Here is a 27,690-nt window from a genome sequence, read left to right as displayed (position 1 = left end):
TTCGAATTTAAAAATTAGGTCAAACTTCTTAAAAAAATTACAAGTTACTAAAAGATATATGTGAGTTATATTAATGTCTAACAGAAATTTAATATGGTTTGCCTATTTTGATCACTGCCGAATTTCATCTTTTGTTTTATCAGCTGGTGCAAGCCTTCAGACTGCATCAGCCATGTACAGTATTCCCAAGACAGTTTTATGGCGCCGAGTACAAAAGGACATTGGATGTTATGCTCTCAGTCGCCGTGCCAAGCTACGACAGCGTTATCATCCTCACGCCAAGGAGGCCGCTGTCCGTGCTCTTGAGAATGGGGAGAAGATCAACAAAGTTGCATCACAGTATAAGGTAGTCTGCATCTTCAACCAAATGTAGCAAGTCTGACATTTTTATTTCAAGTTTTTGTAATTTATACAAAATATTATAAAGAGAGTAGGGTTCTCTTTTCTGTAAGGTATTTCTTTGATTCTTACCTAACTCTTTTTGATAACCATCTACACCATTCATTTCAATCACAAACACAAACATGTGAGCTCCGCTTATTTTTCACAGAACACTCTTGAGAAACCTATTCTATTGATCATGCACTTCTCATGGTTGTAAGTATCTTTGAATGATCTAGGTTTGGCCATCTGTTGGCATGAAAACTAATCTTTCCATGCAAGACCTCACAAAGCATTCTAAAATTATAAATATATTCTCCTTTGTAAAGTCGAATTTTAGACATTTTGTGTTGCCTTCCAATGACTTTGAAAAGCCTCCTATCGATTATAGATCCAGTAACATAGGTGTGACCAGTGAGTCTCAGGAAGATGATTTAACTAGAAAGAATTAAATTTGGCTTAAATTCATCAAGTACTGTGGTCACATGCAACGTGACTGCCACGCCAGCCCATATAGGGACAGTGTGAAGTAAAGCAGGTTCTAAAATGTCTGCCTTGTAAAGCTAAATTAGATGCAATTTATGTTTGAATACAACGTAAGCATATTAGCCATCATTATACTTACTAGATATTAACACATCCAATGCTAAAAATGTGAAACATTGCATATTTTAATGGCTAATGATTATTGATTACTAACCAAATAAATGATCTCAGTGCTGCTAAAATGTTATCACGAGATATCCATGTCAAAGGATTAATTTTGGTCAGTCAGTGAAATCATTTCCGGTATGTAAAATAACATTGTTTGCCACTGGATATTGGTTTTTTTTATTTATTTTTTTTTTTGCGCAGGGTCATCAATGATGAAACTGACAAAATTATTTTTCTTTTGCCTCATTAATTTTTTTCATATTTATGTTCCAAAAATTTTTTATGTAAAACACCTGTTACCATTTTGTCAGTGATAGTTGTGTGAGTTCACACAATTTAAATGAATAATCCATAACTTATTTATAAGTTAAGTTCTAAAACATGTTTCTTATGAATGGGTAAAAGTATGAAAGAAATAATAACTATTTACAACCACCAGCTGTCATTGTCGAAGTTTTACTAAACATCTTTGTAGAACTTATTGATGCATTGTACGTCACAGAGTCATAGTTTGCTTGGACAAACAGTACAAACATAGATTGTTTGTTTCCTTCTGTGTTCTTTTGAATACACTCGGTATAATCACATATATTGTGGAAATCACAGACTTTATAACACTGATAGTGTACAAATCAGGAAGCTAAAAGTTTAAATACTGTATAGTTATCTTGGTATTGAACAATAATAAAAGGCCTTTTGAAATATTTCCACTATATGTTTTATCTTATTTGTTGTTAAACCATTGTTTTTAATCCAATACAACCAGAATTACAAATGTCTAATAATAAAAATTTTCTTGTAACTCCTGTTTTTATAAAAAATGCCACAGTACATCTTGTATATACTCTCAAACAATAATCCAGTATTTTTTGTAGTAAAAACTATTTTTTCCCTTACAGCACTCAAAGGGTTAATATACATGAGGTAGCAGTACAGATGTTATGTATATTTTTAATATATAAACGTATTAAAATAATAATTTACACTTTTCAGTTAACACATTGACCGCAGATGGACTTACATCTTCATTATTCTGACTTCCCACAGGTTAGGTACCCTAGTCAATGTGTTAAAGCTTCTAAATGTCATAGTTAGACTGGTATGTGATATCTAAGGGTGGATGCACATCATTAACTCTGACTTATAAGTGCTCACAGTGACTACGTTAGTATAATATGATCGGACCATATTTTTAGTTGGATAAACTTATTCATTTAGTTTTGCTACAGTATATTTAATATAATTTTGACAACTTACATAAAAACAATTCAGGTTTCTTTCATAGTTGTGTTAACTTACTGAATAATTTTATTAGTTTTTTGGATAAATTTCAAACATTTTTGAATTTTAATATTGTTTGCCAAAATATTGCACTTTTAAAATGATCACTTGCGCTATTTGACCGATGGTTTGATTGTGTAATATGAAAGAACATATTAGATAAAATCTATAAGTATTAAAATTATGTATTAATGAATACATTTATTAACAACATATTTAACTTTTTATGGGCATAATTTATGTAATTGTTGTCCAAATTGTAGTTTTTCATATCACTGTATTAGAGTAAGATTTGTCAAATAAAATGAAATTTTACCTATGCTTCCATTTTATTAGGTTCTGCGTGGAATTTTTTCTGAAAAGATGTTACAAAAAGAAGGGATGAAAAAAAGAATGTGAATGTTTTAGAATGTGATATGTTGATGTATCCTACAAACATTAACCCATTGCGGATCGTATTGTTTTGGCGCGCGGGCACCAGCGGGCGCGAATTAATTCACGGTCAGCGGCCGCACGAACAGCAATGGTGCGCCACATCGTATCGCTCGCTATTGTATACTAGAAAATTCAGCTGCGAAGGTATTCGTTCAGATGGAACATGGGCCTGCTGGGGTATCCGTGATGTAGGAACGATAACACGCGAGCAAGGTTATGGCGTAGCAGGGATGATGTCTGAATCATAGTCTAAATAAAGCGGCTCGGGCGAATCGATTGCAACATCCGGGCCATTGTCTAGACTAAACCCACCAACATGTACGTCTGCGTCGTTTAGTTGTGTCACTAACCTCAAAAGTATTATAATAACAACTGAGGAAAACACCCAATCAGAAGCGCTAAAAAGCAGAGAGTAAACTCATATGAATGATTTTTCAACTTCGAAATACAACTGCGATCTGTAGGATATTTATAAACACTTTTGAAAATTCTAAACGTAGACCGTTGTTAAACACTCTTAGCAGACAAGTGAAGGCGATCGCCTGATTTATCAGACATTAACAGAACTATTTGGAGGGAAATTTACAAGCAGACTGCTTTTGCGACCTCAGCTCGTCACCGTGCCGTTAGGCCGGGCCGCTGCGTGACGAGCCCAGCTCGTCAGTGATCCGCAATGGGTTAAGCCAATTGAATTGAGCTGTTAATAGTATACTTCTGTGTACTACACTTCTGAATGTGACAGATTTTGAGATAAGACATGGATTTTTTATGACTTACCTGAAAAAAAAAAAACAGCAACTCAACAGTGTATACACACTAATTCACTGAACAAAATAAAAATCAAACAAACATTGAACAACCAAAAGGTTATGGCTACAATCCTAAAAGGTTTGTAGCCTGTGGAGTAATCCGGATTTGTCTTGTTTTCATAACCTTTTCCACTAGAATTTCCTGGACCCTGGTGTTCTCTTGTACTTGCATTTATTTTTTTAATAATAATAAATGCATGCCTTTAAATGAAATGTGAGCTTATTTGGACTGATTTGCTTGTAGATTCTGGTTAGCCATTTCATTGAGAACAAATTAATAGATACAAAATATAAATGTATATTATGCTTATTGGATGTAAACCAAAGGTTTCAAAACAGTTTTTCTACAAATCACACCATTTTTTAAAAACTGTATGTATTTATATAAAAGTTCAAAAATTTTGCCTATGACAGCATAGTATAGTTAATTGTAAGTACACTGTTACATCAGATTTTACTCATGTTTCTAACGTTCAAACAAATTTTTTAAATACATCCCTACATCATTTTTGCCTATATTTTGGACTTACTGTAAGTAAATTTAAAACTTATTAAGGATCTGTAAACCTATTCAGTGCTGTAAACATTTAAAGAAGAGTTTGGAAAGCAGTTTGAAGAGATAATATTTATAGAGATCTGAAAACATTTTTAGTAAAAACTACACCAAACATAGCTGACCATACTCTGTTTAGAAGTAGACATGGAGTAATAGCTTTAAATGATTGCAAATACACTCAAATTATTAAAAAGGAGAACACACCGACACAAATCCCCAACAGAATAAAATTACACAGCCATTCACTATTCACAACAATAACAAACAAATGTTGTCAGTTAGTTGCTCAAAGTTTTGTAATAGAAATTCTCCACAGCTGGAAATAAATAAATACTTTTTGTCTGTGTTTTTAATATCATGAATAAATCAACTTTGATACAGCTTAATACCTGGATTGACGAGTTATAGTAGGCCTAATAACTGCATACTCTTTGTTTAAAGTTTGTTATTGACAATGGATAATGTGAATAGATATTGATTTTGGACCACTGCATAGCTGTATTATTGTTAAATAAACAATGATATACAATGTTACTGTAGCAATATCCAAGTGGAAAGAGTTAACTTTGGAATAAGTTCATTACTTGATTACGCCTCCAGATATGTTAGATATTAGGTATATATCTCAAATATCAAGGTGGCGCAATCGATTTTGGGTTTGGAAAGTATTTTTATATTAAATTCATTGCTCTTTAGGTTCCCTTCCCTGAATACAGAAAAAGTAAAAAAGTATCTTCTTTGGTCACTCCACCTGAAATTACAGGTGTTTAAAATAGAAAATTTAGGCATTTTATAAACAGACCCAAAAGTATGGCTGAAGATAAAAATGTGAATTTTGACTGGATATACACAAGTTACAGCTTCAGGGAATGATATGTGTTTTATTTATAAAAAAAAAATAATTTTGTTACAAACAAATATAAAAATGTAAATTTCTTAAATTATATTTAATTAAAAATAGAATTTCCTTGAGTCATAAATGAATAAAAATACGTCACTCCCTGAAGTTACAACTCACATACATACTGTAAAAATTTCAAATTTTTATTCTTAGCTGTTTTTATTTGGACCTGATTACAAAATTGCCTAAATTTCTTTCTTTAAATGCCTCTAATTTCATGTGGAGTGATAAAACAATTGTTTCTGTTTTCATATTAGTTATTTGGAGCTATGAATCTACCAAACAATTTTTCAAACCCAAAATTGATTGTATCAGTCTTTAGATGTGGTCGAGAGTAACTTAGAATTACTGTTTAGGAGATCTTGCACCACTTAAACAGTTAATTTGTAATGCTTTACAAATCCTTCAACAATCAAATGTGTTGTGTTGGCCTTCAAGAAATTAATACAAGAATTCTGGTTAAATTAAACAATATCTTTTTGTGGCCTTAATAATACACCAGTTGTTTCAAGCAAATTACAGTACAATGGTGAGAGTGATAAACATTTGTAACTATTGATCACAGTAAATACTTCCTTTGAGCACCTAACTTTATCAAGATGATTTGAAGTCTGTAATTTTATTTTAATATAGTGGTATACTATTGTGATAATACTTAAATAATGGTCTATACTCATAGTAAATAAGTAAATGAATGTTGCATCTACCAAAATACGACATAACTAAAATATGTAGACTTATATAACAACCTGGTTTGTCCTCAGATACCAAAGACTACATTGTTCAGGGAGAAGAGCAGACTTGTGGAGGCTGGAAAGCTACCCTTGTCATGCTTGAACCGACGAGTGCCTAACAATGATAGCCATAAGCAGGTGCGGCTCACACAGGCAGTTGCGGCATGTAAGGAGGGACGCATGTCACAGGCAGCAGCCTCATCAACATTCAAGGTCAAGACTACAGTTTTTACTAATTAAATTATTATCTCAATATTAGGAGTACAATTAGGTGTCAGTTACTTGAACTGAAAGTAGTTTTTCAATACATGTTTTTAATAAATTAACAAAGGTTAGCATGCCAGTTGCTGACAATACCAACAGAACAATCATTCAGGAGAGTGGACTCCTGCAGCCCTTTTTGTAGTTGATTCTCTACCTATAATATCTAAACAGGCTTGTGATCTAGTCACCTCTATACCAGCCAACAGGTTATTGTTGCAGTGATTAGTGAGCGATCATGTTGATCATGGAGCAATATTGACCAGCTTCAGATGCTCCCCAAGCTTGTACCAAATTTGTTTTCTGTTTTCCTCTTCTACTAATATGGTTTTATTCTTTGCCTTGTTGTCATGATAAACAAATATGTTTATGTAGGTATGAAATACCAATATCAGTCAAAAAGCATCTACTGGTCTAGGATATTTTTGGTACTTTAGTAGCTTTTGGATATATGCCACGATCAAGAAGCTATAAACATATGTGGTTATGAGAAGCCTGTTTCAGTCAAAAAGCATTTACTTCCGGCCATTGTAACATACTTCTTGTCTAAACATTTTTATGGTGCCATAGTAACATTTTAATTCATGTCCTGATCGAAAAAATATATATGTACAAAGGACTGAAAAGTCTTCTTCAGTTAAAGAACGTCTACTTCATAATAACTTAGTTCCAGTGTAAGGCATTTCCATTGTCATAGTAGTATTTGCTTTGTTGTTCATGAAGAATTGAGTCTTAAAACTAAACAAATTTTGCAGAATTTTACGAGTAGGCTGAGTAAAAAGTCGACAAAAGTGAATTGTTGTTTGGAAAACTTTAAAGTAAAAAATAAGGATTGGTTTGGATACACATGTAATATTAACAAGAGAACCAACTTCAACAGGAAGCACCAGGAAGTTGCAAAATATGCCGGGACCATCAACAGGAAGATCTGGACACCCTTCCATGGAATTTTCTGAGGTAACTGACCAATCGAAACGAATAAAAGTTTCTTCTTTGATGAAGACGACACAAAGAGCTTATTTTTGCGGCAGGCCTCAGCTTAAATAAATCTGGTAAAAGAGATGCTGCCAAGATTCTAAAGGAACTGGAAATTTCACTATAAAGAGCACCAAAAATTAATAAAGCTTTTTATTTTGAACCGGAGCCATAACATCTTAATGGCTGAAAAAGCTCTAGCTTTATTCACAGACGGAGATTTTACAAAACATACTTATATGTTAATGCGGTCCAGTTTCCAAGGCTTTTAATGCAAACTTATACCCATCATACGAGATTCTAAAATCGGCTAAGAAAGATTGCTATCCTGACCAGAACTGTATCAAAATAACTAATCTGTCAACTGAAGTGTATTTACAGGCTCTCGTCGATCATACAGTTTAGAGAATACTAGGGGCACAAGGAGAAGTGTTTCGGCAAATGAGCTCTGCTTCACAAGATCTTCAGATTTTCCATAAACTGGAATGTGATGGAAGTGCTAATCACTCGATTTACAAGCAGCGGCTTGTGTTGGAGGTTGAAGGTCCGCCTTGGATATTAAGACTGACGAATATTTATTTCCTTTATGTATTTAACCACTCCAGATGAGAATGGGAGAAAAGATTATGTGGCTGAATCCTCAAGCATTGTAAGGTCTTCTGTAGGCTAATTAAACTAATATTTATAAAAGAAAGTACTGAATTGATGAACAAGGAAACCGAGAATACAAATCGTCAGATATAAGAAATAATACCAACTAGCATTGACATGTTTGATAATATTATAATAGTAAACCATATTTTAGGTGTACAATAATCAATGGCATAACCTTCAGTGTTGTATCAGATTTTTCAACACAAACATGTGGATTTGCGGCACAAAACTGAAAGCCATGAATGATTTAACACATTAGCTGCCATGTAGTACCGATCAGTGTAACAACATATTTTCTACAATAACATGTAGTACCAATCGGTACGACAATAAGTTACTTGTAACGTTTCACCAAATCAGTGTTGTAGTGGATTTGTAAGTGATCTAGCGGCTGTTAGATGAACTACTATAAGGTTCAAGAGCGTACCAATCAGTACAATGTCCGCGTTTTTAAAAACCTTGATTTGTAAAGGATGTGAGATGGATTAAAAACAATGATAAGAAGCAAATTAAGATTTATGTTAAAACAAAACACACATTACAGCCAAAAAACACTATTATTTCTATCAGGAGGGCCTCGATAAAGTAAAAACCTGTAACTGGTTGGTCATCTATAAAGCTTTTTACCTACTACTACAGACGAGTAAAGATAGTTTTTACAAATACAACAAACTAGAGAAATAATATTTCTACATTTTAATTTAGTGACTTCCCATAGGTATTTCTTAAGCAAATCAGGGGATCTAAAATTTCTATGTGTGACAAAAGTCCACTCTTCACAATATACAATATTTTGAACAAAATAAATTAATTATGAAGAGATTTGAAACATTTTTTTACATATGAAGTGTTGTCCAGGACATGATTCACAATATGTAATAACTTTAAATTTGTATTTTGACTTGTAGCAACCTCCTAACGAACTAGATTGTTGTAGCAGCTTTTACAAGCTTTCCTCATCCTTCTTTTATTTTTCCCAACACCTACAAAGAAATCTGTTTCTTGGGGAATGTGGTGCCCGTTTTCTGGTACAGACAAAGGTGGATACACGTCAAGTCCCATAAGATCCAGTGCTATGCTTTCTTTGAATGCAGTGGTGGGTAGTGGTTTCATTTGACAATTGTCTTTGAAGGTGAGTCACGCATTGACCACACATGTGCCAAAAAGTAAGCTTTCTGCCACTTTATGATACCATCTGAGGGTTTTGTGAGATGGTATGCTGAGATTTGGTGTGCTAAGTCTATTCCCATTTTTACTGTATTGTACTGTGACACGATTAACCCTTTGAGTGCCACAGCGTCGCTAATTTTGACGGTAAGAAAAGTGCATAAAGTGCCAGCGTCTCCAATTTTGACGTTTCGTTATTTCGATAATATTTTATATAGTACAAGATTATTTTGGCCAAATAATCAGACGGGCTGTATTCAATAGGTTCCAAACTATCAATAAATACGAGTTTTTATGTTGTTTCTCTACTATTTTATCTGTAAAACTTATGTTGTTTGGGTACTTATCAAGAAGCCACTATTTTTGGACAAGTTTTCCTTATCGGGGACAAAATAAATTACAGTATTAAAAACAACTGAGTTTATTTAATCTATTTTGGAATTTACAAGTTATTACGACAATCAATTAAATAAAAAACTATAAGAACAACATTTCATTATTCGAAAATGTCAGGTCATTCGTGTGTCTATTTGGAGCCGATTTGGAGATATGAAGTATGACTCATCGAGTATTTTTCTATTCATTATGGAAGAAGGAAAAACGTATAATGAAGTTTATTTTGATCTCTGATAAGGAAAACTCGTCCAAAAAATAGTGGGCTGTGATAAGTACCTGTACGATGATTCTGTCTTCCAGAAAACAAAATATCTTCAGTATCTCGCTACAGGTAGCAAAAAATAAAGAACTCCAAGAAATAAAGAGACACAAAAATGAAACCATCAAAAAAACACCAGCCAATAAAATTGCCAAAGAGTTTGGTACTTTTCGTGTACAAAAATAGGCCCCCCAATTACAGCAACACAACTTAAAGGTATAACGCTTGAAGAATTTTTAATGGAACACCTACAAGAAGTGACAAGAAAAACAATCAAACTACCAGACGTTGCTCAAGACAAAATTCCAGATACCAGCGCTTCAACTCATTTTTTAGAAGACCACCACATGACACAGAAAAAATACATAACAACACCAAACCGGATCATGATGCAAGACAAGACCATACACCTGCTCCTAACCCAATACGCAACATAGAGTTAACAAAATTAAAAACCTGCTAGAAAACCAATGTACTCCTCCCAAAAAATATCCTAAATAAACAAAAAACCAACAGATGCAGCATCCCAAAAAAAAAGGATAAAGACCCACAATTTCTACAAAAAAAGACACTTCACTAACAATATTACATCAAAATACAGATCGAATCTCAAATAAAATAGATATGATGACTGACCTCCTCACCAATACCTATTCCAGATGTCCTCATAATACAGAACACGGCCTCTCAAAGTCAAATCTAGAAAATACCAACCTAGAAGGCTATACACTAATAGAGAGTTTTTGTCGAGAGCACCACCAAAAAGGGGGAGTGGCGATATACTAGTGAAAGATGAACTTAAGAACTACGCTTCTGGACTGGAAAGAAAAAACATACATAGCCAGGAACTTGTATGTGAGCTGTCTGCAATAAAACTGACAATAAAAAAAAACAAATCACATACATTGTCGGAATCTACAGACCAAACACGAATTTTGGACGAAGCCATTGACATCTTATCTAGCACGCTAGAAAACTATACCTACATGGAATAGCCCAGTACTGATAATCCGGTGACATCAACATTGACTGCCTTGAGACAAATAGAAACAACAACCAACTCCAAGGAGACTCTTAATTCATACATATCACAAGACATCAACTACCACCTACACGTATCACCCCGAACACTGCAACTTCCATTGATATGGTCTGCTCCAATCAAATTCTTGCAAACCAACAGTCAATGTCATTAACACCTTCATATCCGACCATACAGGACAACTGGTGACACTGAACAACAACAAGCTCAATCCATTTGACCCAAAATTATGTATAGTAGACATTTCACTGACAGAAACTTGGAACTGCTTAATAGGTTACTCAAACAGGAGACTTGGAATGACATTCTTAGATTGGAAACGGTAGAAGACACTTATAACACATTCTTAAGAACTTGACGTATAACATGGATGTAGCATGCCCACATACTCGAACTCGCAAGAGGAAACCGCAACAGCCAACTGTACTTAACCAAGAGACAATGGAAAAAAGCGAAATCAGTTCCTAGCTGCACAGGAAAAAATATCTGCTTACTGGCTCACATTAAAAACAAGGCTAAGGCAACAGAAAAGAAAAGGGAATACGACATTCATCTCAAAAACCAAAGGAAACTTAAGACATCTGAACACATTAATAAAGCAGAAAATAAAAGCAAGGCAATATGGAATATAATTAATAAGGAGAGACACAAAAGTAAAATGGTAATGATACGATAAAACTTAGCAATAATGGAACTTTAATTTCAGATACCTTAAAGGTAGCAGACCACTTCAATAAATTCTTTGCTAATGTCGCTAATAACACCCTACTACAAGCTACATATGACGGTCACCTAGTTAAACGACCTTCCACTATACACAACATTCAAGACACGCTTACTCTCTCACCGACAACTGAAACAGGAAGTTAGGAAAACTATACAGACAATGAAACAGAAAAAACTCAGCTGGTTTTGACGACATCTCCACTAAACTTATTAAAGCATGTAAAGATCATCTAATATTACCCCTGACCAACATAATAAATAAGTCATTCGCACAGGGCATCTTCCCAACAAATTGAAGTGTTAGCTAAAGTGTACCCTAAACTCAAAAAAGGGGATCCAACACAAGCCAGTAACTATCGGCCAATATCCTACTGCCTGCAATATCCAAAATTATCGAGAAGATTGTGTTATCAAGACTATTAAACCATCTCAATACTAACAACCTTCTTCCCAAGAACAACATGGCTTTATGGGAGGTAAATCTACATCAACTGGACTGACAAGCATTGTCGAATATTTAATAAAAGCAATAGACAAAGGAGATACAAACAACTGCTATTTTCTTGGATTTTACAAAAGCTTTTTGACTGCTTAAGCCATGACATACTTGTGAAAAAGTTGAAGGCTCGGGGAACTAGTGGTAGGGAAAACTGCTGACTGGTTTACGAGCTACCTAACGGACAGAATGCAAACGGTAGAAATAAGAAGCACAACAACAAGGAGTGACAACAAAAAACTACCTCGACACCACTGCCAGTCAGTTAGAGGAGTTCCACAAGGCTCAGTTTTGGGCCCCATACTGTATATAATTTTTGTTAGTGACTTCCCTGACTACCTCAGAGAATACTGCTCTATGCTATTGTATGCTGACGATACAGTACTCCTGTTACAAAACAAAAAGCCCATCAGACTGGAAATAGACTCATATATAGCTATTTAATATGGCAATAGAATATTGTCAAGCCAATGATCTAGTACTGAAACAGCACTAAAACTCAGCAACTAATACTTGGACGAAGCAAAGGAGAAGTTTTGGAACTACCAGAGGCTGAAAGAATGCAAAATGTAAAGTACCTTGGACTAGTCATAGACGGAAAACTCTCTCCTGGAATGACCAAATAGACCAGCTATGTGGAAAACTCAGTACATCATTGTATGTGCTAAGGAGATTAAAAACAAGTTGGTAGTCCCGAAATAATTAAATGTGCATTACTACGCTCTCTTTGAAAGCCACCTGAGATATGGTTATAGCCATCTGGGGCAGCTCCTCGAAAACTAACACTAACAGGATCATGGTGCTGCAAAAGAAAGCAATCCGCATAATGTCAGGATTAGGACCAATAGATTCATGCAGGGAAGCTTTTAAAAACTTAAATATTCTAACAACAGTTGCCCTATTCATATTAGAAGTAACTGTCCATACCAGTCAACAAAACATACCAAGAAGAGGAGATGTACATTCACACAACACAAGAGCAGCAAACAATTACTCACTTCCCTCTCATAGATTGACTCTATTTGAGAAGCAACCTACTTATACGGGCGCCAAATTCTGAACATACTACCGCCTGAAGTTAAAAATCATACTGCAGACAAACAGCAATTCAGAAGGGAACTAAACCAGATGGCTCCAAGAACGTCCCTTCTACTCAATTGAAGAATTTCTTAACTGGAGAACTGATAACTTATTTACACTTACACAACCATCGTAAACTTTATTACATTGTAAACTTTATGACACCATTCTAATCTTGAAAGATTATGAATAAAGAATTTTGTCTATTGTCTATTGTCTATTCCAGTCACGCGACGTAGCGGACGAGTAGTACCGTGTTGCATTAACGGCCTTTTCTTGTTGTTTATGTGCCGATAACCAAGCATTTGAGTAAATACAAAATTAAAATAGTAACTTATACAGTATTTTACTGTATTTCTTTACAAAAGTAATGTATGATATGAGTTGTGCTCAAGCGAAAAACGTGAATTTTCAATGTAAATATTATTAGGGTTATTATTTAGTAAATGTAAACTTTTATGTAAATATGTTAGCAAGTATTTGTTTCTAAATTTACTAATCATATTTATTTGTGGTTGTATTAATGTTTTATTAGATTTATTGGGAAAACTACATCATTACTAAGTAATTTCTAAACTCTGACAAATGAAGTACAGTTTATAAAATGTCCGGTACCGGGCAGCATTTTGTTAATACATATAATGCCTTGTTTTTAAAATTCTAGAATAAGATATTACACATGGGTTTTATTTAGAATCATATGGCCTTTATCATGGTATAAAGAAAAAAAAATCTTAAAAAATACCGTATACACACAAATTAGGTCGAAACTTAACTTTTTATACAAAAGTAAAAAACTTTTTTTATAAATACTAAAATTTTTATATTTTTATAAATCAAATTTTATTTGTAACGATATGTATCATATTCTGCATTTAATAAGAAAAAAAACAACAACAAAATGATGGAAATCTGTTTGGTAGTTATTTTACAACAGCTTTTTTCCCAAAAGCTTACAAATATGCGAAAAACAGCGTGGCACTTTATGCATATGCCTTGGGAAAATACCCGTGGCACTCAAAGGGTTAAAGGCTTGTAGACAGTATTACATTTCCTTTACACATCTCTCATTTGTTAGTGCCGATGGAGTTGTAGAAACGGACCCTCATATTGTCTCGGGAAAAGTTAAACTTATTTTTTAGTCAAGTTGGGATACAACTTAACTCATCGAAGCCCTCCTCTAGAGGTACTTGCGGAACACTTCAGAATGTAGTTTCCTCTTTGTACTTGACACCTACTGATGAAAGTGAGGTATTAAAAGTCATAAAATTGCTTCGACCTAGTAATTCTTTGGGCAGAGATGGAATATCTACTAAAATATTAAAAGCCAATGGTGAACTCTTGGTCAGACCTCTTTCTTTTATTAGCAAATGTGTTTTTCGAAGCTGGTGTTTTCCCACAGGATCTTAAAATTGCAATTGTTAAGCCTCTCTTTAGGAAGGCCAGAAAATTTCACGCCAATATCAATCAAGGTTGAAAACCTTTTCGAAAATTCTAGAGAGGATCTTTCTCAATCGGCTGGAATCATTCCTCATGTTTAATAAGATTATCTGCAAACAACAATTTGGTTTCAGAAAGCAAACTTCAACTCCAGATGCTATTTATAACTTCTTGTCACAGATTGTAAATTCACTTGATGAGCATAAACACACATATGCTTTGTTTTTAGACCAAAGTAAAGCCTTTGACGTAGTCCCGCTCAGTCTGCTTCTCGAAAAGGTCTACTGTGTTGGGATTAGATGTATTCAGGCATTCCACCCACTGTAGGGTGCCTAAAAGTTTTAAATGTAAAGATCCTAAACTATCCAATTTCAAATATTTCTGATATTGAGGACTATTTTGGAATATATACAGGGTGATTCATGAAGTTCTCCCCCCACTTCTACAGCACATTGTACTAGTAAAAATAATGAAAAAATGTTATATAAACATAGGTCCGAAAACGCTTCGTTAGCGAGTTACAGCTAGCGAAAGATTTCGCCTGAATTCCTGGGTAAAGAGTAAAATAAAGCCATACTGAACTTTTGGAAAGGTTAATTAAGTAAGAAATATCGTGGATTCTTATGTATTTTTACCTGATAAAGCTAATAAAATAGGTTTCAGAACTGTACCTGTAGTAGTTTTTGAGGGATTCAGGGTTAAATGCAAAAAATTGGGGCACGAAACAATGTTTTTTTAAGTTTGATGTACAATAACTTTGTTAAATTGGTAATAAATACATAAAATCAACAAACATTAATTGTAGAGAATTTAATTCTGAGAAAATTGATATAATCAAAGTCTAAAATAAAACAGAAATAAGTACCAAAAAATCGATTTTATTCAGTATAATACATTACTAGTTTTAAGCAAAATTAATCAGGTTGGGCCAACCGTACGCACCTTTTTATAATAGATGTTCGAAAATGAGGCCATCATTATCAATACATTTTGCAGCATGTTTGTGTATTGCTTTTGTTGCGTTTCTTAATTTTTCAGGACTTCCCTGTATCTGCACAGCCGAATCCATAATACGGGCAATTAATTCATCACGAGAATTCACTTTTGTCTTGTATACAATGTCTTTCATCCATCCCCAGATGCAATAATCCAATGGAGATAGATCTGGTGATCTTGGTGGCCAAGGGTGAGGCCCTCCACGACCAATCCAGTGTCCAGGAAATTGATGATTTAAGTAAGCAGAAACGGCACGTGAAAAGTGGGGAGGTGCTCCGTCATGCTGGAAGTACAAATTTTGTCTGAGATGTAAAGGAACATTCTCTAACAGCTGCAGGAACTCTTCTTGAAGGAAATGCAAATAGAACTCAGCATTTAGGCGTCCAGGTAATATGAAAGGTCCAATCAGCCGATTGTGCAAAAGGCCACACCAGACATTGACGCTAAATCGGTGTTGAAAGTTCTGTTCCACTACCTCATGTGGATTTTCTTCTGCCCATGAGTGTTCATTGTGCAAGTTATTGACACCATCCCGAGTGAATTGTGCCTCATCCGTAAACAAAATACGCTTGTAGAGTTGATTATTAATATTCAAAAAGTTGCAAAACTCCAAGCGAAGCGGACCATCCCCTAGCTGTAGATGTTGAACCTTTTGTTTATGAAACGGATAAAATTTGTTTCGATTAAGTGACCTCCACACCGTTGAGTGCGAAACTCCTATCCGCCTAGAAATACGTCGTGTACTTACACCTGGACTGCGATGAACAGCATTAATAACAATATCATCAAGTTCGACAGCTCGTTCATAATTGGTTCTAGTACTTGGTAGTGATCCTGTTTCCCGAAGAGTACGAAAAGTTCCTGAAATTGTTTTGGTATCTGGAATCCTCCTATTAGGGTAACGTAGTTCATATTCTTCTACAGCAGCTCTAGCATTACCATTACAGTAACCCAAAATAAAAACCATATCAGCGTATTCCTCTGATGTAAATAAGTAAGGCATTTTTTCGCTGAATAAACAATCGAATTATAACTCACAGAAAAATTGCATTTAATAACACGATTCACAGAACCTGATCTCCTGCTGTAGCTTGCAAAACACCACTAATACACAGTTCTAACGTAACAGTACAGAATATCATTGTTGATCAGCTGTTATTCGTGCGTTACCAACTTAGAAATTAATAAAACAAAAAACTGCATTTCGATGATTAGTAAACAATAATGGGAAAATGTTTGCTTCATTTATTTTCGAACATTTGATGTAAATTTTTATTTAAAAAAAAAAATACAACGTAATAAAACATGATATTTTTATTTACAAACAAATTTATTTAACAGTTAATCTTGTTTTCTCAATTTATCTCATCATTAAGGAACAAACATTTTGTTTTTGTTTTATTTTAACTAAATACCGTACGGTATTTCTTTACAGCTAGTAATGTATTATACTGAATAAAATCGATTTTTTGGTACTTATTTCTGTTTTATTTTAGACTTTGATTATATCAATTTTCTCAGAATTAAATTCTCTACAATTAATGTTTGTTGATTTTATGTATTTATTACCAATTTAACAAAGTTATTGTACATCAAACTTAAAAAAACATTGTTTCGTGCCCCAATTTTTTGCATTTAACCCTGTATCCCTCAAAAACTACTACAGGTACAGTTCTGAAACCTATTTTATTAGCTTTATCAGGTAAAAATACATAATAATCCACGATATTTCTTACTTAATTAACCTTTCCAAAAGTTCAGTATGGCTTTATTTTACTCTTTACCCAGGAATTCAGGCGAAATCTTTCGCTAGCTGTAACTCGCTAACGAAGCGTTTTCGGACCTATGTTTATATAACATTTTTTCATTATTTTTACTAGTACAATGTGCTGTAGAAGTGGGGGGAGAACTTCATGAATCACCCTGTATATATCAGGGTTGCTACAGGAGTCCAATAATGAAATTCCCTGACTTTTCCCTGATTTCCAGACCAAATTTTTCATTTTTCCTCGACTTTTTTCGACGCAATCCCCAGGGTTTTTGGCAATTAATGGGTGGAAAAAAGCGGTGTTGAGTCTGTCGTACCGCCTCGGCTGCCTGCTTCATGTGCCGCGTCGTCTGCAGGCTTGGACTCGGCGCGGCGGCAGTAAGTTTATTTGTGTCAAGGGATTTTATATTTTTCCCTGACCAACGTCGAAATTCCCTGACTTGAGACCGGATTCCCTGATTTCCAGTCCTGTTTTTTTTCCCTGACTTCCCTGACCTGTAGCATCCCTGTATATGTATATATTATATATATATATATATATATATATATATATATCTCACAGAGTTCACCCCTAAGGAAGATGAGTAAATCCAACTTTCCAGTTTAGTTTTCTGATGAACGTAGAGCACTAATCACATAAATCACTCTATAAAGAAACGTAAAAAACTCTTAAATGTTGTAGTGTTTAGTGAGTTCAGAAGTTTCCAGAATGAATGTAGTAAATTATGGACCAGAAACTTAATTTACATTTTACCTGGAAAACATTGATCTTAAAGGTAATCTAATGGTCTTCTGAGATCATGAGTAATCTTTAAACAATTCAAGGGCATTCATGATAAAAAGAAATATGAAATAGTCTCTGCAGAAGATCCCTCTCAGATTGGTGACATGTTTACCTATTACTTTGAAGGTTCTTAAAAAATCCCCAGTGATGTTTCTGCTATTAATGTGGAAAAAAGTCAAGACTTTGCTTAGAGATTTTTTGAGACTTCTGAGACAAAATGGTCTTATGTTTTCAACTGTTTGGTTTGAGACTGCTGGTCTACAATGTTTATTTTGATTTTTACTGATCCAGTATTTGTTAATTGCTTACTCCAACGCTGAATCTTATTTTTGTGAGGTGAAGCTTTATTAAATGTTCTTCTAAATTCCCTCCTGCAGTAAAGTCTCTGACTTAAGTTCAATTCATAACATTACACACTTAGCTTTTTCTTGATAAGAAAACATGGCTTGAAAAGAAAACACAACAATGAGGGCAGGAGTTTGCATAACAATCAACACAGCTGTTTTAATAAATGTAAATGAAACTCTTTGAGCTACTGAACGACAGTACCAATACGAATTTTTATTTATTTCATAACAGTTAAAACTGCACCATTATTTTACGAAAACCCTGTATAATTAACTAAAAGTATGGTACTATACCTTGTCAAAACAGTTCTACATGATGTAAATGTCCACTCGTTTCGGAATCGAGCTCCATCATCAGATAATTAGAAAATCTGATAATGTTCCATACATTTTACAGCCGCTTATGTGGAGTATTATCATGATTTTTCTCTATCAGATAATGGAACTTTTATTCTGAAACATGTAGTGAACATCTAATATATTTGGAACTATTTTGAAACAATATAAGTACCACATTTTTAGTAAAATTTGATAAAAATTGATCTTTTGTTAAAATAAAAGTTGAATAATGGAAATTAATATTTTATATGTTTTACACCAGATATACAATAAAACGTTTTTTCCAAAAAATTATTCTTCAACTAATAAACATTTACATTAGCAGATTATAATCTATGTCTCTAAGTTGGTTTTTTCTGAATTTACAGGTTTCGAAAACCACAATATGGAGAAGGTTACATCAAAGTGGAGGAACAAAACAGATGAAATATTTAGAGCCAAAGACTGAGCCAGTAGAAAAACGAACTTGACTTTCAGGAGGTAATTTTCAGTAAAAGCACGATTTATTGTAATTATAATTTAGTTTTATGAAATATATCATATATTAACATTACCTTTTTGATGCACATAGCTCAGTGTTTGTGAGTAGTTGAACATTTAAATTGAATATGAGCATTTATTAAGCTATATGTTAGTAGGTTCTCAAAATATATTAGTAAAAACTTAAAAATGAAAACTAAAATGCATTTAAAAATTACGCAACTGATGGCTCTGAAGACGCAGCATAACCTATACCAAATAAAATTTAGTCTATAATGATAATAATTGAAGATGAAGTTAGTCTTGTACCTAACTAAATGTGACCATAAATAAAACTTACATGAAATAACTTATTAATTTTAACTGAAAATGTAAACAGACTTTCATTAGTTAAAGTGCCGCCAACACGATTGTTAACATTTTAAAAACAATATCAAGAATCCTGTTCTTTAAAATTTCACGAAATTAATCGAAATAAAAGTTTAAATTTCTAGATTTAGATGTTTTTATTGAATCCGGATTTCTTTAAATTAAATTACACATAAAAAACTTATTCTGTGGATTATCTACGTTTTTCCAGTTGTCACCCAATGCATATTAAAAACATCAATTCTGAAAAGTTTGTCAGTAAGAGAAAAGAAATGATGCAGCAGCCAATCTGATTTTTAGACTATATTGGTAAGGAAACAGGATTTTTTCCGAACTTTTGCCATCATTCATTGATACATAAGATCAGTTACACTATGTTTCGAGATCTGCAGTGTGATCTCATCCTCAGGTGAATAGTTAACTTAATACATAACTACAATCTAGGTTGAAATAAACAAACCATACTAGAGTGTTGTGACATGCATAAGTCAGGAATCACAACAACCGTGTTGTGTGTTGTCAATTCCATAAACAAGCAGTTGATCCAGAAACTACAACTTCACTATATTTAGAGGAATAATTTTAACCACTTGCCTATGATCGATAAAACTATGATGAATAACCGTTAAATTAATGAAAAAGATCAACAAAATTCATTTCTCCTTGCTCTCCAATATTTTGTATCATTCGATTTTAAGAATTTACAGACTAATTGACAATTCTAATTAATTTTATAGTTCTTGTCACAGACCTCGGTGAATAAATTCAACTCTACTTTCCGTTTTACGTGAAACAAAACATATTATTACATGTACAGTATGTGATGAGTGTATTACAAAATATATGATCTTTCATATTTAAACCCTTCATACTCAAATTTGTTGTTGCCCATCTGCACTCTCAACTCCTATTTATTTTGGTATATTTATTGTAAATAACACCTGTCTAGCAAACAATTAGTTATATGTATACATACACAACTGGAATGGTGAAATTAAAATATCGAATGAGGTCCGACATACGAGTATTATAGTGTAACATAATTGTCAAACTATCTCATTAACTTTCAAAATATTTATTTATAATTCACAATATTTTAACCCTTTTAGTGCTAAGGGGTCTGGCTCATTGCCATTCCCAAAAGTGCTAAGCATTTTAGTGCATAAATGCAGAGTTTTAGTAAATTCCTTACTATTTCCTTATTTGAGGTCATATCTTGTTACTTTTTTTGTATTGAAGATAAATAACCAATAAGCAGAAATAAATACAAAAAAATACATTTGTACATATTTGGATTGTTATAAAAAAAATTTCTTTATTATGTAAATTTATTTTATAATTTTTTTTTTTCACTTTGGCATACAATTTTAGTATGTAAAAAATGTTATATTATTTTTCTGATGCTACCATTGGAAAGAGCAACTAAAACTAAACAAATTCCATATATTTTTTTTATATTTTTACACAAAAAATAAGAAGTGTGGATGAAAAATATAATATGTTGTCCGCGCCAAATTTTGCCCTACATGTAATGTTTGAAACGCTCAAGAGAAAAAGTAATACACTTTCTATTATTAGCATAAATACTTTACTAACTTTATTATTATTTATAAAAGAAGAAATTCAAGCACAGTTATTAACACTTTTTTACCAAAATAATTGTTTTATTCAGTAATAAAACTATAAAAAAAGGTGAAGTAACTCATCATAACCCGCAATGTTCTTATTACACATAATTTGTAACTTAGTAAAATATAATACACATGGAAAACAAATGAAAAATGAAGTAATGCAATGATTTGGAATACTAATGAAGTAGTATTTCACATTATAACACAATTTAATGGATAAAATAAGATAAAACAGAGTAAACAAAGCACAGCGTCAGTTCGCTCGCAACGTAAACATCCAAACTGACCTGATATCTATTTCACGTCAAAGACGTATAAACAGCTGGTTGTCGGCAATTAAATATACAAATATTGTTACTCTATGGCTTTTGGATGAACTGTCATCGTTTACAGCCAGTAACTTGCATAAACTGAAACAATATATATATATATAAAAATACGCTGCGTCTATGTCATAGAAGCTAGCACTTTTAGACATAAACGCAGCGTCTACAACGTAGACGCTGTAGCACTAAAAGGGTTAATAACTGAACTAAGTATCGTAGATTTAAGAATACTCATTTTATTATATTGGTCTATATATACAGTATATATATATATATATATATATATATATATATATATATATATATCCATTTTTCAAAATTAAATATTTGTTCTACCTCTAAAAGCCCAAAACCCACTATTCTGATATTGAAATCATACCTCATTTCATATTTTGTTCTGCATTTATTCATTTCTAGCTACTTCAGCCGATCCAGAGGGAAGGCTTATTTTGAAATCTCTTATTTTATGAAACGTGTAAAAGAAAATCAGAGTTTCATCCTGAATTGGCTAAAAAAAAATACTAGGTGCAAAAATATTATGGTAAATATTTTGTTCTTCAAAAGTGAATATAATATAAATACAGTGTAACTGTAATAGCATTTCCAGTTGCAATTGTACAACCACAACTATAAAAATAATACAAGTGTAGTAATTGAATATAATTTCTGTCATTTAATTTGATTCAGAATGCTGTAGAAATTGAACAGCGTAAATAAATGGTTTGGAAATGAACAATTTACACAACACATTTTTAATTTGTTAAAAAACACTTCTCAACAATTTTTTAAAATTTGAAGATTAGTTTCCTTTTTTTATGTTTATTTGATGAGTTAGGAATATTAATACGATTGTCATTGAACCTGCCATTGAAAACCTTTAATTTTGTCTGGTTCACTTTACATTTAACTAATATTTTTATTTTAGATGGCATTTCATTATCATTTTTTATTACTACATTCTTTTGGACAACTAGCTCATATGGTTTGCTTCTTACTTTCTGAGTTTCAAATTAATTTGTTATGATGCTCTGATTGAAAGCAACTACCAGGCCTAGGAAACCTGGCCCTCTGTTACAAAAAAAAAAAATGCTCTGATTTTGCTAATGCAATTTTATGTTTTAAATATCTTTCTATGATTTTCTCTGAGTTTAATCTGTAAAAAAAAAACTTTAGTGAAATACAACTGTGTGTTTTTTGCCTTACTAGAAGATGTATTAAAATTTGTTTAATGTTAAAGTTCGTGTTTGACTCAAATAGAAAAATTTAATATTTTATTATATAAGCACCTGTAAATGTCAATATGTTTTACTTTTTTTGTTTTTTTTTTTTTTTTTTTACGATAGGAAAATGCATTATGCATTTTATATGTTTTACTTAGGAATACAGTAGAACTCCGATTATCCGAATTAATTGGGGATCAGGCCGATTCGGATATGCAAAAATTCGGATAGTTGGATTTAGCATGGAAATTATGCAAAAAAGGAGTATTTTACATTAAATAAACAAAAGTGCATTGAAAACGTTGTTATTTTAATACTATAGAGTACAGTAATAAACATGAGCAATAAAAATGCAGTACAGCAATACAGATTAACGAAAAGTACTAGTACATAAACTAAATGACAAATGAAAAATTAAGTGATGAAATGTGCAATAGGCTACATACAGTACATATTTGTCCTGTGTAGTTTTTCACTTGAACATTTCCAATAAAAAAAAATGACGGCAAGAAGTTGTACAGCTTCACATTCTGGTTGCCGCTCCATCCACTTTAAGGCGTTTTCAAAACAAATGAAGGCTTCTCCGTGTGTTGGCACATTTTCCTCTTCAGTTTCATCACCGCTCTCATCACTGTCAATGATATCACTTTGCTGTTCGTCCATTACACTTTCTGCTATTTCATTGTCTGTCATTATCTGAAACCCAGGATCAGCGTTATCAGATTGCAACCACTCTTCCATATCTTCAACATCGACTTCTGAACAACCTGCGATGTTATTGGCAAGTTTTACAAATTCTGCCACAGTCAGTTCAAGTTCTTCATCATCAGCTAGCTCATCTGTTATTTGTTGTAACCTCTGTTTTTCTAGTTCCAGCAGTTCTTTTGTTGATGTACCGTTTATTCTGTTCCAAGCTCGTTTTAGTGTAACGCTTTTAACCATATTCCAGGAATCCGCAATCATGTAACAGCAGTCTTTCAAGTTAATTTTTTTGTATGAATCCAAAACTCTCTCTTCATTGTTTTCTTCAGCCAGGAGCAGTTTACGGAGCAGTTGACGTCTGTAGTGTCGTTTTGTACACTCAATAACCCCCTGATCCATGGGTTGTAATAGACTTGTGACATTAGGCGGCAAAAAGAGGCATTTAAATTGGCCCTCGTCCCGATCATAACATTCAATGGGTGGATGAGTTGGAGCATTGTCAATGATGAGCAACACTTTCCCCGTTTTTCCAGTTTCTTTTTTAAATTTTTTTACTTCAGGGATGAAAGTTTTATTGTACCATTCCAAAAATATATCACTCGCCATCCATGCACTTTTTTGGTTGGTGTAAGCCACTGGTAAATGGTTTACATTTTTAAAAGCTCTTGCCTTTTTTGGTTTACCTATCATTAGTAAAGGCAGCCGATGGGTACCTGTAGAGTTAGCACAAACAAGGATTGTTACTCGTTCCTTGCTTACTTTATGCCCTGGAGCACTTTGTTCTCTTTTGGATGCCAAAGTCTTCCTCGGTAGGGCCTTCCAGTATAACCCGGATTCGTCGGCATTGTAAACAAGTTCGGGATCATAGTGTTTAGTCTCTTGTTTAAATGTTTCCACAAACTTAATGGCAGCTTCACGGTCGGCAGAAAGTTTTCCTCCCGCTACGTCTAATTCTCGAATGCCATGCCTAGATTTAAAATACCGAAGCCACCCCTGGCTTGCCTTAAAATCAGTCACACCCATTTTTTCGCTAAACATTCGAGCTTTTTCACATAAAATTTGTCCGGAAATAGGTTGCCGGGTAAAACAGCGTTCTCAATAGGTTCACTTTTAGCGTGCTTCATCACTTTTCTAGATGAACATCCATCTTCACTTTCCAATGCACTCACGAAGCTTAAAATTTTTGCTTTGTTAGTTTTAATGTCACATATAGTCGCAGCCCCTACGCCAAACCGCTCTGCTAGTTGCTTTCCTGCGACGCCTTTATTTAACTGATAATAATTTCCACTTTATCGCTGAGAGAAAGTACAACTCGTTTACGTTTTGCACTCATCGTTAATGATTTTATAATATCAGGCTATGCAACACTACACACATCAACGCAACTCTCAAGGTACAACGCAACTCGACTGCTAAATACACACGCGAACGGAACTGGCATACGGCTCAAGCGCACTGACCGGCGGGCGGCGAGACTGCAGTCGATGTGCAGGTGGAAGGGCGGGGTGTTCTAAATATAGCATGCGGGAGTCTCGTTACCACGGTAACGGCACGTACGCCTGGCGCGCCGGGCTCCTGCCCCTGTCTACGTCATGGCACGTTTCGTCGGGCGGGCGCCGTCACTGTTATTTGACGACTTTCAAATTTTACATAATTTCACCGAATCGTGATTCGGATAATTGGGGATTCGGATAATCGGAGTTCTACTGTACTTCAAAGACTAGTACTTCAAATTTATTAAAAGTTAACAGTAATGCTATATGATTTTAAAAACACATAATTTTATGCAATAGCACAGTTATCAGAAAATAAGCCTCCGACATTGAAAAACCATTGTTTTTTTTAACTCAGTGTTTTACAAAACTTCTTTGTTTTTTTTTTTTTTAATTGACAAGGACCAAAACTTTTGTTAATTTGTAACAGTGTACATTTTGTGAGGCATATATCCTTGTTCTAGGTTGTCACAGAGATTCCCATGACCTACCACGATGAGAGAGAATATCCAGAGGCATCCCTCATCATTCTCAACAATTGTGGCGGTGAACTAGCGTACCAGGAGGGAGACCAGATAGTGGTAGATGGTGTCTTGGTGAGTCATCTTTGTATCAGCATTGATTTTTTTCTAGTTCCTTAATCTCTCTTGACTCTTAAACTGGCAATTGACATTGTAATGTCAATCCGAATCTGTTCAGTAGTGGCAATTGACATTATAATGTAGATCTGACACATACCCATTTTGCAGTTCATTATAAACATAACTACCACTATTTATGAAATATTTTACAGAACTTTTACAATCTATTCAGTATAAACTTACTTGTTCTTGAAAAAATTAAGAAGCAAGAGTAAACAACAATGAACTTACCACTGCAAGATAAGCACTGAGTGATAATGGAGAGACGGGTTTTGCTGCTCCCAGCTGGGGCTGGCGAGGGTGACAGGGGTTGGATATATGGGGTTGGTAGGATGATGACTCATCTACTGACTACAGTTATGTTTCGGCTTGCGACTAGTGAAAGCTCGTTATTGTATTGAGAACGAGAGTTTATTGCTCTTTACTGCAAATGTCGGTGAGGTGGCTGAGGTGTTGTCCTACATTGACAGCCCTCACAATATAATATTGGGGTTGACACATGCCCAAATTATTTTTTCTTTGTGTAGCTTATCAATTCAAAACTACTGCAAGTGTTTTTAGTAATTCTCATCTTTTCCGATAAAAATATTTCCAATTAAAGTTCCAATAATCAGTGTTTGACAGCAGCTAAAGTTAAAATGATAATAAACAAAAAAATTAAGTTTTTCAAATTCTAATAAATTAGAATTCATGCGTGTATATTAGTTTGCAGGCTAAAGATATTTATGAACCACCTATATTAGTTTAACCCTCTGCCAAACTGCCATATCTGCAATTAGTGATGAAGGCGGCGCGTTATTATGGTACTCTCCCTACTTGGTGGAATACTTTAAATTATGCTGATATTTAAGTATTGAGGTGGTTTGAAAATAAAACACTATTACACTTGAAGTTTATTTGATGAAAACACTATTTCTAACATTTACTTCATTATCATTTTTATGTACTTAGTTCCAGCTCAGTGTTATAGGTGTTTTCAATCACTTGTATAATCAATTGTATTATTGATTCCAAATAGATCGGACGAACTTTCTCTAAATTGCTATTCACATGTTTCTCTATTGTTCATAGGAATGGGAAACAATTTTATAAATATAAAGTTATAATCCACACATTGGTTTTTTTTATAAGTACTTGCTTATTTGATGTTTATTATAAATAAAAATCATGTTATTATCTTTGAGGTAAAATATGTTAAAGTTGTCTTGCAATAATTAGTCTGTTAAATTTTGGAACTTCTTAAAGTGCTTAAAAAAATTTATAAATTTATTATCCCTAAATATAACTTACTTTATTGCTATTTATTTGTTATATAAAGCTATTACAGGTAATTTTCTCAAGATTTTAAATGGAATTAAAGAATTATGTATTTTAATATTTTATTAATCTTGTTTTGTAATAAAATCTGATATACAGTAGAGTCCCGGTAATCCGAGGTGAATGGGACCAGAATGTACCTCGAATTGTGAAGAACTCAAATTATACGGAACACTTTGAGAAAAATTGGGTTATAATTAGAACTGAAGGCAAACAAAAGAAATATGCTTTTATTACAAATACCAGCATTAAGAAATTACTTAGAGAGGTCCAAAGATGCAATGATTACTTAAAAAAACTGTCTAGAGTTTTTTTGTTTCACCACACTGCAGCGTTTGCGGGCAGCCATATCTCTCCACCGCCGAAGCAATAACGTGTCTGCCGCTGTCGCCTCTGCTTGCTGCTCTATGTAGCGCAGGGCCGCATCCAGTGCCGCGTAGCCGTCGCTGTGAGTCATTGCCGGGTCTGTCTCCTGCACACTTTCTTCTTCCTCACTCCCGTCAGCTGTCATGTCTGTGACCATCTCAACTATAGTGTCGTCTGTTGTCTAACTGTTCGTCCCTACTCATCCACTCTCCAATATCAGTTTGATTTGTCCCATTTCAACCAGGAAGTCTGTTTATTAAAATTTATTAACGGTAGATCGTCATCTTCATCATCATTTTCAATTTTACACACTCCGATTTTCTTTCATGATTTCTGGATTGTTTCTGGTTTAATTTCGCTCCAAGCTTCAGTGATCCAATAAATCACATCCTTGATTGTGACTTTTTTCAGGAAATCTTTTATGGTTGCCTCTCCTTTAATGATTGCAACAAACGGCGTCTGTACTTTTTTTTTCAAAGTTTTCAAGTACGCCTTGGTCCATAGGCTGAATGAGGCTGGTCACGTTCGGTGGCAAAAACATCGTGCGTATGCCATCGCATTGCAGTTCCCCTTCATCTGGGTGTGATCCTGCGTTATCAAGTGTTAAGATGGCTTTAGAGGGGTAGGTTGCTTTTCTTCAAAACCTTTTTGGTTTCAGGAACAA

The 27,690-nt window shown here is 33.8% G+C and overlaps 1 protein-coding gene across 1 annotated transcript; it reads left to right on the top strand.

Annotated features, from left to right (window-relative positions):
* Nucleotides 1–25,319, top strand: LOC124360980. Its single transcript, XM_046815018.1, has 4 exons — nt 1–346; nt 5,782–5,964; nt 18,850–18,961; nt 25,167–25,319. Exons 1-3 carry the CDS (start codon nt 74–76, stop codon nt 18,949–18,951), a joined length of 558 nt encoding a protein of 185 aa, XP_046670974.1. The 5' UTR covers nt 1–73; the 3' UTR covers nt 18,952–18,961; nt 25,167–25,319.
* The last annotated feature ends 2,371 nt before the right edge of the window (nt 25,320–27,690 follow it).

Source organism: Homalodisca vitripennis, chromosome 1, assembly GCF_021130785.1.
Source record: "Homalodisca vitripennis isolate AUS2020 chromosome 1, UT_GWSS_2.1, whole genome shotgun sequence".
In the NCBI taxonomy this organism is placed as follows: Eukaryota; Metazoa; Arthropoda; class Insecta; order Hemiptera; family Cicadellidae; genus Homalodisca; species Homalodisca vitripennis.
Note: the sequence above shows the minus strand (reverse complement) of the source record. Positions and strands in the feature narration are given on the sequence as shown.